The sequence below is a fragment of the Bombina bombina genome, chromosome 7 (assembly GCF_027579735.1).
Source record: "Bombina bombina isolate aBomBom1 chromosome 7, aBomBom1.pri, whole genome shotgun sequence".
Taxonomy (NCBI): domain Eukaryota; kingdom Metazoa; phylum Chordata; class Amphibia; order Anura; family Bombinatoridae; genus Bombina; species Bombina bombina.
The window spans coordinates 514,329,219-514,344,522 of record NC_069505.1 but is presented as its reverse complement, the minus strand read 5'-3'; the positions used below and the strand labels follow the sequence as shown (position 1 = coordinate 514,344,522).

Genomic DNA, 15,304 nt, shown 5'->3' with positions numbered 1-15,304 from the left:
TTCTCTGATATGCAGGCATTTTGGATAAAATATTTGCTATGGAGTTATCCATTACTGCCGTTAATTGTTGAATAGTAATAAGCATTGGCGCGCTAGAAGTACTAGGGGCCTCCTGCGTGGACAAAACTGGTGTAGACACAGAAGGAGATGATGTAGAACTATGTCTACTCCCTTCATCTGATGAATCATCTTGGGCAACTTTACTATCTGTGGCAGTACTGTCCTTACTTTGTTTGGACGCTATGGCACAATTATCACACAATTTTGAAGGGGGAGACACATTGATCTTCATACATATAGAACATAGCTTATCTGAAGGTGCAGGCTTAAACTTGTCAAGAAAGTACAAAAACCGTTTTAAAACAAAAACGTTACTGTCTCTTTAAATTTTAAACAGTGCACACATTATTACTGAATATGTGAAAAAGTATGAAGGAATTGTTCAAACCAAATTTTCACCACAGTGTCTTAAAGCATTAAAAGTATTGCACACCAAATTTCAGAGCTTTAACCCTTAAAATAAAGAAACCGGAGCCGGTTACAGTTTTAACCCCTCTACAGTCCCAGCTACAGCCTTTGCTGCGAATTTACCAAACCCAGGGGGGAATATGATACCAAATGAAGCCTTCTAGGAACCTTTCCAACTACTTTCAGATCCACACACATGCATCTGCATGTCTTGCTCTCAAAAGTAACTGCGCAGTAATGGCGCGAAAATGAGGCTCAGCCTACAACTGGGAAGGCCCTTCCTGACTGGAAAGGTGTCTAACTCAGTGCCTGACGTTAAAAAACGTTCCCCAAAGTTTGTAAGTGTGAATTTCAAACATAAAGATGTATAAAATGCCCAATAAAGCAATCGATTTTGCCCATAAAAGTGTCTACCAGTTTTATAGCCCATATTAAGCCCTTTATTCTGTTTGAGACTAAGAAAATGGCTTACCGGTCCCCATGAGGGGAAATGACAGCCTTCCAGCATTACACAGTCTTGTTAGAAATATGGCTAGTCATACCTTAAGCAGAAAAGTCTGCCAACTGTTTCCCCCAACTGAAGTTACTTCATCTCAACAGTCCTATGTGGAAACAGCAATCGATTTTAGTTACTGCTGCTAAAATCATCTTCCTCTCACAAACAGAACTCTTCATCTTTTTCTGTTTCAGAGTAAATAGTACATACCAGCACTATTTTAAAATAACAAACTCTTGATAGTAGAATAAAAAAACTACAACTAAACACCACATACTCTTAACCATCTCCGTGGAGATGTTGCCTGTGCAACGGCAAAGAGAATGACTGGGGTGGGCGGAGCCTAGGAGGGACTATATGGACAGCTTTTGCTGGGCTCTTTGCCATTTCCTGTTGGGGAAGAGATATTCCCACAAGTAAGGATGACGCCGTGGACCGGACACACCAATGTTGGAGAAACCTTATATAATAAAATATCAAAGGAGTAAACTAGCAAAATAAATCTCTATAATACCTGTAACAACAAACAATCTTGAAAAAAATTGGGTATCCAAGCCACCAGGGCCGGATTGGGCAGCCGGGGTCCTGGGAAAAATCCCGGTGGGCCGCCGACTGACAGCTCAGCTGGGATGGGCTCAGCCTCAGGCTGGCTGTATATGATGCTGCATTGCGACGCTAATATTATATGTTGCGATAATTGCGGCCGGTATTATAATAGTTAGGCTAAGAGGCACACTACGCTAACGCTACTAGTACTACCCTACTAGACTGTATGTGACTGAGTAGTGTCTAATAACCCCCTCCGGCTCCGGCCAGACCCGCAACGCAAATAACAGTTAACCTACCGCAAGCCAAATTACTAATAGCCATTGCCAACAATCAGACAGTGACTTATATGAGTCTGTGTCTGTTTGAATTGTCACTCACAGTCACAGGCTCAGCTCAGGCTGTCAGTGTCACTGGATGAGGCGGCCAGGGAGGAATGATTGTGGCCCGGGCTGGGCCGGCTTACGTCACACACCACGTGATAGTGGAGGAAGCCTGGGAGCGGCTGCATCAGCGAGCCATTGAGTAAGTTGCAGCCAATGTGGGGTCACGTGTGGGAGGGACACACACACTCACAGCGGCCAGCGGCAACTTGGGCAAGCATCAACGCAGAGGCAGGCAGTCGCAGAGAAGTTCAAGTGAAGTCTAAGTCTGAATCAATGTATGTATTATTAGATATTGTGTTGTTCAGTGAACAGTAGTTAGTACTGTAACATTTCAGTGGAACTAACTTTAACGTTAAATACCAGATGCACCACACAGAAACGTGATTCCCTCTGAAAAAAATTCACTGGGCCGTTTGTGTATATTTTTTTATTTTTTAAGCCCTAAATGTATGACTTTTTAACTTTATGTATAAACTAACATGGATTCTATAAAAGCATGATGGTTTGTTTAGCTTTTAAAGCTAATAGTATGTAAGACACAGTTGATCTGCCTAGACAAAATGTCACTTGCAAACACCTTTACATTGCCGGGGAGATTGGGCCTGAGAAGGGCGGGGGCTGAGCCAGGGGGTGGGGCTGGGCCATATAAATTTCCAGGGCTGGTCTGATTTCCCAGTCCGGCCCTGCAAGCCACCCAGAGTAAAAATTGCCAGCAGCTCAGGAGAAGATCCATAGAAAGAAGTTGTTCTCCACACAGTGTTAGCTCCTGCGATGCAATAAAAAACAAAACTCTAGAATTAAATTGAAAATCTTGACAGCCTAAGAGTTCTACTAACAAGCAAGAGCAAGACCCTATAACTCTGAGAATATTATAAGTGTAATAAGGAAAAAAATTCCAAGGCTTTAAAATGGAACAAAAACTTACAGCATGATACCTCTGAATATGACCATGCTGGGAAAAATTACCTCTCAAAAAAGTAATGAAGAAATTGTAGAGACTTAAGTTCATTACTTCTAAGAGCCTGGTACTTACCTAAACTGCACCCACTCTACTGAACTTACCCCCTGCAGACATGTCAGTTTTCAGTAGAGAACCCATTCAGTGCGGTGTACATCACAGCAGAGGATTTATGTAAGGAGAATCTGGACGACCCAACAGGAAGAGGCTAGGGGACTGGTCTCTGCTACATCTGTGGCAGGCTTGTGACTAGCTCTTACACCAGGAGTAATTGTATCACTACCCAATACTCCCATCTTCCCGTTATTTTTCTGTAGCAGCTCTATGAGGGAAAATGGGACTCCTCTAAAAGTTGGAAGGGATGTAAAGCTATTGGATATATATATATATATATATATATATATATATATATATATATTAATATTAGATGTGGAACACTCCGAAACGTCACTGGAAATAAACTAAAGTTTGGATATATTTCAAGACCAGTGAGTGCTTTGTTCCACATCTACTAACTACTTGCTTCTTAGCACCCTGGTATTTGAATACAGTTTGTGTGAGTACACTTATCCTACCTCCTATTATTTATTTTTATATATATATATATATATATATATATATATATATATATATATATATATATATATATAAAACTTCTTTTTATTTACAAAGGTCATAATTACATGTAGCTATTGGATATTTTACAAATCTTTGCCTCCTCCTAATGGCAGGGCGTTGAATTCCCAGAAGTAATGAACTTGTGGACTCTCACCACCTTACAAAATAAAAAAATAAATAAAAAGGTTAAGGTGTTTGGAAGGGATATTGAGATAAGCATACATTCAGCATAAGCGCAACTTGCCAGGAATAACTTCAACATTTGTGATACTAGTATGCATGAGATAAACATTAACCATTTTCTTGTAAACATAAAGAATTAAACATGTAACACACATAATTGTACTACAATATAACTGATATCACTCACTTGAGCAGAGATCTGGATTGGTCACCGCTTGTGTCACATTCTGTCTTTGGTCATTGATTACCTCTTTAACTAGATTATCTTCACTTTCCCCTGCTAGATAATGAAACAAGATTTTAGATATACTTGAATATTTGGTTTGATATATACACATATAATCAGTTACTGGCTCAAAAATTTGGACTAAAAAACAAGTGAAGTGCAGAAATATTAGTACTATTGAGCACTAACTGCATTCAAGCTAAATCAACACCATTTCTTTTCTTGTATTACAAGTTGAAAGCAAAATGTTAACATCTTGGACAGTAACTCCTTTTCCCTATAGACTTCTTTGGGGCGCGCCACAAAAGCCTCTTCTAGTTTTTGTAAATACCATTTTTCATCACTTAGAAAATGTTCACCTATCATATATATGCTGTGTTCGCCACAGAAAATGTTGCCAGCTGGGTGGCATTATAAAGTAGGAAGCTGTTAATTGCATAATTTAACATAAATGTATTTAATGATCATTAGTGCAATAAAAAAATTACAATTTTAACATTAGCTAATTTTAGCTTAATGTTGGCTAAAATTTTAGCCGGGTGGTTTGTTCCTGTGTGCTGTTTTTTTTTTTTCGAAGTATAACTGAAACCTGGTAGGAAGATTAATGTGGCTGGGCTTAGAGGGTTATACTTTATTGAGGAGGGACAAAAGTAATAAAAAAAGGAGGATAAATTTTCATCTATATTAAACCTGACCTTAAACCTACAATAAGGGAAGATATTTAAGATGATACAGGTGATAATGTAGACACACTGTGGGTGGAAATAAAAGAGTAAGGAAAAGAATCCTAAAATATATTACTAGAAACATGCTACAAGCCCCAAAACATTACTGACATTGAAAACACTCAACTGTACAATATGTGCAACACAGTGGCACACAGTAGCTACTGATTAATCAGCATAATGGTATATGGATGTTTGTATAGACCACTTATGTGCACGGCCAGTTTGAGTGATCACTGACAAAAACAAGGCTCTGAACACTAAGAGGCGGTGTTGTATCAAGTTGCTGTCGTGTCTAGAGGTGAATGGACTCATAGAGTGGGAGACGTTCAATGTCAACAAAGAGGTGTCTGTAATTGTACACTCACTGTATCATTGTTTAACATACCCACGATGCACTATGCTCATGATAGCGGAGATTGCGGCTACATGCTTTTTACATAGCCTGCATTGGATGGGAATAGCCTGGTGGCGCCTGGATCTTGTGATGTGCTTGCTTGATTCTGACGATATAGTGGAATGGAGATTCAAGTTGAATTTGTCATTTGACTTGGCAAACTATCTATCAGAGACATCGCTATGCAGAATAAATTTTCGAATGTCCGCTTCTAACAGGTACTGTTTTACTACATGTGCAGTTTGAACTGTTAAATGTCTGGGGGCTCAGTTTGTTCATATGGTGGACTTTATATTGCAAAAGAATTGCTGGCTATAAGAGATTTTTGTATCATGAGGTTTTAATACGTATTTTGAATGTGAGAAGTAGGATTATATGTGTATTTATTATTTCACTTGATGAATCAATTTTTTGATTTGGCTAATAAAGCATTTATACATTTTTATGGAAAAGAGTGCTGAATTCCCTCGCTGTGTACAGGATTAAAGCTACATCCTGTGCATTTTTCTGTTTTTTCAATTTAAGCATAAATTATGTTTTCTTTCATACATGGGGTGAGAGTCCATGAACCATTACAAATGAGAACTAATACCCATGCTGAGGAGTCCACGAGTACATAAAGGGAGGGATTAAAAAATACATATTTTTCCACAGAGAAATTAGATACACAACCCCAATAAGTTTTCTTTTTTTTTTAAATGCACTTAAAAAAGAAAACAGGCAAAAAAATCAAACAGAGACAACTGCCTGAAGACCATTTGTTTGATTCTTCTGAAGCAGCCTTTGGTAGAAAGCTACCAAAGGCTGATTCAGAAAAATCAAACAAATCAAAATGGTAGATTTGGTATGCAAAGAAGACCAAGTAGCTGCCTGGCAAATTTGGTCAATTGAAGCCTCATTCTTGAAAGGCCAAGAAGTGGCAACTGGCCTAGTAGAATGAGCAGAAATCCGCTGGGGCAGGGGATGACCTGTCTCAAAATAAGCTTTGTGAATCAAAAGTTTTAACCAAGAGGCTAAAGAAAGCAGAGGCCTTCTGACCTTTCCTAGGGGCAGAAAAAACAATGTATATTTACCTGATAAATTGATTAATTTCATGATGGTGAGAGTCCACAATCCATTAGTCTTGGGAATTACCCTTCTCTACCACTAGGGGGGAGGCAAAGAGTCCCAAACCCGAAGAGCCCTATAAAACCCCTCCCACCTCACACATACCTCAGTCTAACATATAGCAAAGAAAATGAAGTAAGAAAAAGAAATACGAGTAAAAAAAGAAGCAGGGAAAAAAAATGATGTGCTGAAGAACTAACCCCAAAAATAACAAAGGTGGGGTCTCATGGACTCTCACCACCATGAAAGAAATGCAAATATAAATAATGTTTTCTATCATACAGGTGGTGAGAGTCCACAATCCATTACTCATGGGAACTAATACCCAATCTGTCCACGAGTAATAACAGGGAGGGATTTAAAAAACATATTTTTCACTGAGAAATTAAATCCACATCCTCAAAAAACTATTTATATAGTACCTGATAAATTAATTTCTTTCATGGTGGTGATAACCATCAAGCTGTTACATATGGGATATACATTACTACCAGGAGGCAAAGTTTCCTAAATCTCAAAAGCCTTTAAAACAAGGTGTTTAGAAGGAGTAAAGGCCAAAATCAGAAGCAGGAAAAAATATTTGTTTTAAACAAAAAGCTACCCCAAACTCTCGCCACCATGAAAGAACTAATTTATCAGGTAAGATAACAACTTGTGGACTCTCACCACCTATATGAAAGAAAACAATTTTATAAGTATGGGATCTAGTACCCAAGATGTGGAAGTCCACAAATAACAATAAAGGGAGGGATTAAAACAAAATTGGCTTTTGTTTAACTAAGAAATTAATCCATAATCCAAAAATAAATAATGTCTTTCATGACAAACTCAAAATAAATATATAGTTTGTCATAAAAGACATCATTTATTTTTGGATTAATTTCCAGTTCAGCCCTCCTGTTCGGCGACAGCCTGGGTGCAAGATGCACTCACAGGTCTTTTTCAATAACAAAGGATTTTAATGTAACGTTTTCGGGGTTCAAAACCCCTTCATCAGCATACAAACGTGAAATAAACAAGCTCTTTTATAGTGTGTGATACTACAGAAAAATACACAAACCTGATCATCTCCAAAAAGCCGAAGTGTCCCTCTTAGGTTTGGGTCGAATCAAATCTGTTTGTGTGAATGTAGACACAGCTTCCAAGTCATCTGTGATTCAGGAAACCATGGAAGCTGTGTATACATTCACACAAACAGATTTGATTCGACCCAAACCTAAGAGGGACACTTTAGACAAGTTAATCATGTCTACTACCTTCACACCTGCAACCAGAAAAACGGGTCAATTACTTCGCCAACATTGGCCCATCATGACCTCAGATCCAAAATTACCATTCACGACTAACCTACGACCCATGGTGGGCTTTAAGAGGGGTACAAACCTCAAAGATCTACTCATGAAGACAGACCCAAAACCGAGTTATACATCTGGCACTAGGGGCAACATTAAAGGCTCCTATAGTTGTTTAGGCTGCACGACTTGCAATGGCCTCATTGGCACCAAAACGTTTCATCACCCACATACAAACCGGACATTTACCATCAGACATTCCATCACGTGCACTACTACACACGTTGTGTATCTCTTATTTTGTCCATGCTCCAGTTTTTATGTAGGCAAGACCTCAGGCACACTACGTGAGCGCATGGCCAATCATCGGCATGCCATAAGGACTGCCTTAAAACAAGGTGACTCAGAACAACCAGTGGCGAGACACTGTGCCAACAAGGGACACTCCATTTCCTCCATTCGTTACATTTTAATCGATCATGTACCCGTATTGGAGAGGGGCGGTGACCGTAACAAACAACTACTCAGATGTGAGGCTCAATGGATGTTCAGGCTGGGCACCATACAACCGGGTGGCTTGAACACAATGCCAGATTTCAAGGGTCTTCTATGATTCTGACCAAACGTGCTACATACCTGGGGTACATTGAGCGGGCATGGTGGCTCTGTGTTTGCAACATGCAACATTACTCCCTTGATTGGGGGTTGTCTGCAGGGGGCTCACAGCACTTTGGATGGGTATCCCTATCTCTAAGTGGAAGCCTGACTTTTCTCTACCGGTTACTCTAATTTTCACGCACTTAATAATCACTTGGGCCTAGATTTAGAGTTTGGCGTTAGCCGTGAAAACCAGCGTTAGAGGCTCCTAACGCTGGTTTTAGGCTACCTCCGGTATTTGGAGTCACTCAAAAAAGGGTCTAACGCTCACTTTTCAGACGCGACTTTTCCATACCGCAGATCCCCTTATGTAAATTGTGTATCCTATCTTTTCAATGGGATTTTTCTAACTCCGGTATTTAGAGTCGTGTCTGAAGTGAGCGTTAGAATTCTAACGACAAAACTCCAGCCGCAGAAAAAAGTCAGTAGTTAAGAGCTTCCTGGGCTAACGCCGGTTCATAAAGCTCTTAACTACTGTACCCTAAAGTACACTATCACCCATAAACTACCTATGTACCCCTAAACCGAGGTCCCCCCACATCGCCGCAACTCGATTACATTTTTTTAACCCCTAATCTGCCGACCGCCACCTACGTTATCCTTATGTACCCCTAATCTGCTGCCCCTAACACCGCCGACCCCTATATTATATTTATTAACCCCTAATCTGCCCCCCACAACGTCGCCGCCAGCTACCTACACTTATTAACCCCTAATCTGCCGTCCGCACGCCGCCGCCAGCTACATTATCCCTATGTACCCCTAATCTGCTGCCCTAACATCGCCGACCCCTATATTATATTTATTAACCCCTAACCTGCCCCCCACAACGTCGCAGCCAGCTACCTACAATAATTAACCCCTAATCTGCCGACCGCAAAGCGCCGCCACCTACGTTATACTTATGTACCCCTAATCTGCTGCCCCTAACACCGCCGACCCCTATATTATATTTATTAACCCCTAACCTGTCCTCCCTAACATCGCCGACACCTAACTTCAATTATTAACCCCTAATCTGTCGACCGAATCTCGCCGCTATTCTAATAAATGTATTAACCCCTAAAGCTAAGTCTAACCCTAACACTAACACCCCCCTAAGTTAAATATAATTTTTATCTAACGAAATTAATTAACTCTTATTAAATAAATTATTCCTATTTAAAGCTAAATACTTACCTGTAAAATAAATCCTAATATAGCTACAATATAAATTATATTTATATTATAGCTATTTTAGGATTTATATTTATTTTACAGGTAACTTTGTATTTATTTTAACCAGGTACAATAGCTATTAAATAGTTAAGAACTATTTAATAGCTAAAATAGTTAAAATAATTGCAAATTTACCTGTAAAATAAATCCTAACCTAAGTTACAATTAAACCTAACACTACACTATCAATAAATTTATTAAATAAAATACCTACAATTACCTACAATTAAACCTAACACTACACTATAAATAAATAAATACAATACCTACAAATAACTACAATGAAATAAACTAACTAAAGTACAAAAAATAAAAAAGAACTAAGTTACAAAAAATAAAAATATATTTACAAACATAAGAAAAATATTACAACAATTTTAAACTAATTACACCTACTCTAAGCCCCCTAATAAAATAACAAAGCCCCCCAAAAATAAAAAAATGCCCTACCCTATTCTAAATTACTAAAAAGCTCTTTTACCTTACCAGCCCTGAACAGGGCCCTTTGCGGGGCATGCCCCAAGAAGTTCAGCTCTTTTGCCTGTAAAAAAAGACATACAATACCCCCCCCCAACATTACAACCCACCACCCACATACCCCTAATCTAACCCAAACCCCCCTTAAATAAACCGATCGGAACAGCCAATAGAATGCAAGCTCAATCTGATTGGCTGATTGGATCAGCCAATCGGATTGAACTTGATTCTGATTGGCTGATGAAATTCCTACCTTAATTCCGATTGGCTGATAGAATCCTATCAGCCAATCGGAATTTGAGGGACGCCATCTTGGATGACGTCCCTTAAAGGAACCGTCATTCTTCAGTTGGACGTCGCCGGATGAAGATGGGTCCGCGGTGGAGGTCTTCAGGATGGAGCCAGTCCTCACCGGATGAAGATAGAAGATGCCGCTTGGAAGATGATGGTTGCCGGTCTGGATCTACTCTTCTTCCCGGATAGGATGAAGACTTTGGACCCTCTTCTGGACTTCTTCAGTGGATGTCTAGCCCCGCTTGGGTTGGATGAAGATATCGGAGCCAGGACGGATCAGTGATACCCGGTGAGGTGAAGACAAGGTAGGATGATCTTCAGGGGCTTAGTGTTAGGTTTATTTAAGGGGGGTTTGGGTTAGATTAGGGGTATGTGGGTGGTGGGTTGTAATGTTGGGGGGGGGGTATTGTATGTTTTTTTTTACAGGCAAAAGAGCTGAACTTCTTGGGGCATGCCCCGCAAAGGGCCCTGTTCAGGGCTGGTAAGGTAAAAGAGCTTTGAACTTTAGTAATTTAGAATAGGGTAGGGCATTTTTTATTTTGGGGGGCTTTGTTATTTTATTAGGGGGCTTAGAGTAGGTGTAATTAGTTTAAAATTGTTGTAAGATTTTCCTTATGTTTGTAAATATTTTTTTATTTTTTGTAACTTAGTTCTTTTTTATTTTTTGTACTTTAGTTAGTTTATTTCATTGTAGTTATTTGTAGATATTGTATTTAATTAATGTATTGATAGTGTAGTGTTAGGTTTAATTGTAGATAATTGTAGGTATTTTATTTAATTAATTTAATGATAGTGTAGTGTTAGGTTTAATTGAAACTTAGGTTAGGATTTATTTTACAGGTAATTTTTTAATTATTTTAACTAGGTAACTATTAAATAGTTCTTAACTATTTAATAGCTATTGTACCTGGTTAAAATAATTACAAAGTTACCTGTAAAATAAATATTAATCCTAAAATAGCTATAATATAATTATAATTTATATTGTAGCTATATTAGGATTTATTTTACAGGTAAGTATTTAGCTTTAAATAGGAATAATTTATTTAATAAGAGATAATTAATTTCGTTAGATGTAAATTATATTTAACTTAGGGGGGTGTTAGGGTTAGACTTAGCTTTAGGGGTTAATACATTTATTAGAGTAGCGGTGAGCTCCAGTCGGCAGATTAGGGGTTAATAATTGAAGTTAGGTGTCGGCGATGTTAGGGAGGGCAGATTAGGGGTTAATACTATTTATTATAGGGTTAGTGAGGCGGATTAGGGGTTAATAACTTTATTACAGTAGCGCTCAGGTCCGCTCGGCAGATTAGGGGTTAATAAGTGTAGGCAGGTGGAGGCGACGTTGTGGGGGGCAGATTAGGGGTTAATAAATATAATATAGGGGTCGGCGATGTTAGGGCAACAGATTAGGGGTACATAGGGATAATGTAAGTAGCGGCGGTTTACGGAGCGGCAGATTAGGGGTTAATAATAATATGCAGGTGTCAGCGATAGCGGGGGCGGCAGATTAGGGGTTAATAAGTGTAAGGCTAGGGGTGTTTAAACTCGGGGTACAAGTTAGGGTGTTAGGTGCATACGTAGGAAGTGTTTCCGCATAGCAAACAATGGGGCTGCGTTAGGAGCTGAACGCGGCTTTTTTGCAGGTGTTAGGTTTTTTTTCAGCTCAAACAGCCCCATTGTTTTCTATGGGGGAATCGTGCACGAGCACGTTTTTGAGGCTGGCCGCTTGCGTAAGCAACTCTGGTATCGAGAGTTGAAGCTGCGTTAAATATGCTCTACGCTCCTTTTTTGGAGCCTAACGCAGCCTTTATGTGGACTCTCAATACCAGAGCCGGCGTTAGCTTTTCGGGTTGTTACCGACAAAACTCTAAATCTAGCCGTTGGTGATTTTGGTCACACAGTACAACTCTATTCCATATATGTTTGGGACACTGAGGGAATATAACCTTGCACTTATTCCTTTGTATATTCTGTTGCATACCTTTTGTCTGCCATACCATGGCCTGTGCCTTTTATATGTGTACACATATGTTTCTTCGAATGCGCAAGTTTGATATGCCCATATGGTACCGCAGCTGAGATATGGCAGTCTTTTTACGTATCCATATTGGTCATTATTGAAGTCATCTACCATAGCACGCAAGCTTAACCATTGGTTTATTTCTCTGCATCTACTAATATGCTTATATGATTACCAACATAAGCACTATGATATAGTCCTGTTCGTGTTTTAATCAGTTTTGAAGACTCATAACCATTAGCGGCATCTTTGAAAACATGTTTTTGTTTTCATTGATCTTACCCTTGGCCTTGTTATTTTTTACCAATGTAAATAGTATGGGTGATTTCTGTACAATAGCCCAGGGTTGTATATGTTTTTCTAATACATAAGTCACTATAAGTTTCACTGTTATTACTACGTTCACATATTGTATTCAGTAGTCTATGGCAACTGTTACCAAGGAAGCTGTTGCTATGGTCTATGCACAGTGTTCACATCGTATTGCGTTATTTATTTTTTTGCTTAATTGACTCTACATACCGATTGCAATATTTTTGACACTCACATGCAACATGTTACTTAAAGGGTCACTCAGGTTAAATTAAATTTTCATGATTCAGATACAGCATGTAATTTTAAACAACTTTCCAATTTACTTCCATTAAAAAAAATGTGCACAGTCTTTTATATTTACAATTTTTGAGTGACCAGATCCTACTGAGCATGTGCAAGAATTCACAGACTACACGTATATGCATTTGTGATTGGCTGATTGCTATCACATGGTACAAGGGGAGTGGAAATATACATAACTTTGAAATTTGTTATAAAAAAATCTACTATTCATTTGAAGTTCAGACTACAGGGAGTGCAGAATTATTAGGCAAGTTGTATTTTTGAGGATTAATTTTATTATTGAACAACAACCATGTTCTCAATGAACCCAAAAAACTCATTAATATCAAAGCTAAATAGTTTTGGAAGTAGTTTTTAGTTTGTTTTTAGTTATAGCTATTTTATGGGGATATCTGTGTGTGCAGGTGACTATTACTGTGCATAAATATTAGGCAACTTAACAAAAAACAAATATATACCCATTTCAATTATTTATTTTTACCAGTGAAACCAATATAACATCTCAACATTCACAAATATACATTTCTGACATTCAAAAACAAAACAAAAACAAATCAGTGACCAATATAGCCACCTTTCTTTGCAAGGACACTCAAAAGCCTGCCATCCATGGATTCTGTCAGTGTTTTGATCTGTTCACCATCAACATTGCGTGCAGCAGCAAACACAGCCTCCCAGACACTGTTCAGAGAGGTGTACTGTTTTCCCTCCTTGTAAATCTCACATTTGATGATGGACCACAGGTTCTCAATGGGGTTCAGATCAGGTGAACAAGGAGGCCATGTCATTAGATTTTCTTCTTTTATACCCTTTCTTGCCAGCCACGCTGTGGAGTACTTGGACGCGTGTGATGGAGCATTGTCCTGCATGAAAAACATGTTTTTCTTGAAGGATGCAGACTTCTTCCTGTACCACTGCTTGAAGAAGGTGTCTTCCAGAAACTGGCAGTAGGACTGGGAGTTGAGCTTGACTCCATCCTCAACCCGAAAAGGCCCCACAAGCTCATCTTTGATGATACCAGCCCAAACCAGTACTCCACCTCCACCTTGCTGGCGTCTGAGTCGGACTGGAGCTCTCTGCCCTTTACCAATCCAGCCACGGGCCCATCCATCTGGCCCATCAAGACTCACTCTCATTTCATCAGTCCATAAAACCTTAGAAAAATCAGTCTTGAGATATTTCTTGGCCCAGTCTTGACGTTTCAGCTTGTGTGTCTTGTTCAGTGGTGGTCGTCTTTCAGCCTTTCTTACCTTGGCCATGTCTCTGAGTATTGCACACCTTGTGCTTTTGGGCACTCCAGTGATGTTGCAGCTCTGAAATATGGCCAAACTGGTGGAAAGTGGCATCTTGGCAGCTGCACGCTTGACTTTTCTCAGTTCATGGGCAGTTATTTTGCGCCTTGGTTTTTCCACACGCTTCTTGCGACCCTGTTGACTATTTTGAATGAAACGCTTGATTGTTCGATGATCACGCTTCAGAAGCTTTGCAATTTTAAGAGTGCTGCATCCCTCTGCAAGATATCTCACTATTTTTGACTTTTCTGAGCCTGTCAAGTCCTTCTTTTGACCCATTTTGCCAAAGGAAAGGAAGTTGCCTAATAATTATGCACACCTGATATAGGGTGTTGATGTCATTAGACCACACCCCTTCTCATTACAGAGATGCACATCACCTAATATGCTTAATTGGTAGTAGGCTTTCGAGCCTATACAGCTTGGAGTAAGACAACATGCATAAAGAGGATGATGTGGTCAAAATACTCATTTGCCTAATAATTCTGCACTCCCTGTAAGTGCTATTGCATTGTCTTGTTATCTTGCATTTGTTGATTATGCAAATCTAATGTGTCAACTGGTCCTTTAAGTTTACTATACTTAAATTGTATCAGATACACTTATTTTCAATTTTGTTAACTTTGGCGAAAACCGGAAGTGATGTAATTGAACTTCCGGTTTCGGCTATCACAGTGTAACGCAGTATGCTTTCCAAAAACAGAACATTTGGCGCACTTTTTGGAGATGATCAGGTTTGTGTATTTTTCTGTAGTATCACACACTATAAAAGAGCTTGTTTATTTCACGTTTGTATGCTGATGAAGGGGTTTTGAACCCCGAAAACGTTACATTAAAATCCTTTTGTTATTGAAAAAGACCTGTGAGTGCATCTTCTGTTTGCCTATATATATATATATATATATATATATATATATATATATATATATATATATATATATATATATATATATATATATAAAAGGTGGCCTTTGTCTGAAGAATCAGGGAACTCTTTGGTAAATTGATCTTCCAACCATGTCTTTGAAGAAACAACAATAGTTTTTTTGTGTAAAATTCTGCTAAATGAGAAGATTGAGCCAGTACCAAGATATTGTCCAGTTAAGGAAATACTGCAATACCTTGAGGTCTGATTATAGACAAAAGGGCATTTAAAACCTTAGTAAATATTCTTGGAGCTGTAGCTAGACCAAATGGAAGAGCAACAAACTGATAATGCTTTTCCAGTAAAGAGAACATTAGAAATTGGTAATGTTCTGGGTGAATTGAGATGTGAAGGTAAGCATCCTCTAAATCTATTGTGGACAAAGTGACGTTGTTGAA

At 38.8% G+C, this 15,304-nt stretch overlaps 1 protein-coding gene across 1 annotated transcript in view; it reads right to left on the bottom strand.

The window, feature by feature from the left end:
- LOC128636482 (zinc finger protein 675-like) overlaps positions 1–15,304 on the bottom strand; it is a 269,165-nt gene that overhangs the window by 78,815 nt on the left and 175,046 nt on the right. The window contains exon 7 of the mRNA XM_053689493.1: positions 3,843–3,935. Within this exon, the coding sequence (XP_053545468.1) occupies positions 3,843–3,935 (93 nt within the window). The remainder of the gene's footprint in view (positions 1–3,842; positions 3,936–15,304) is intronic.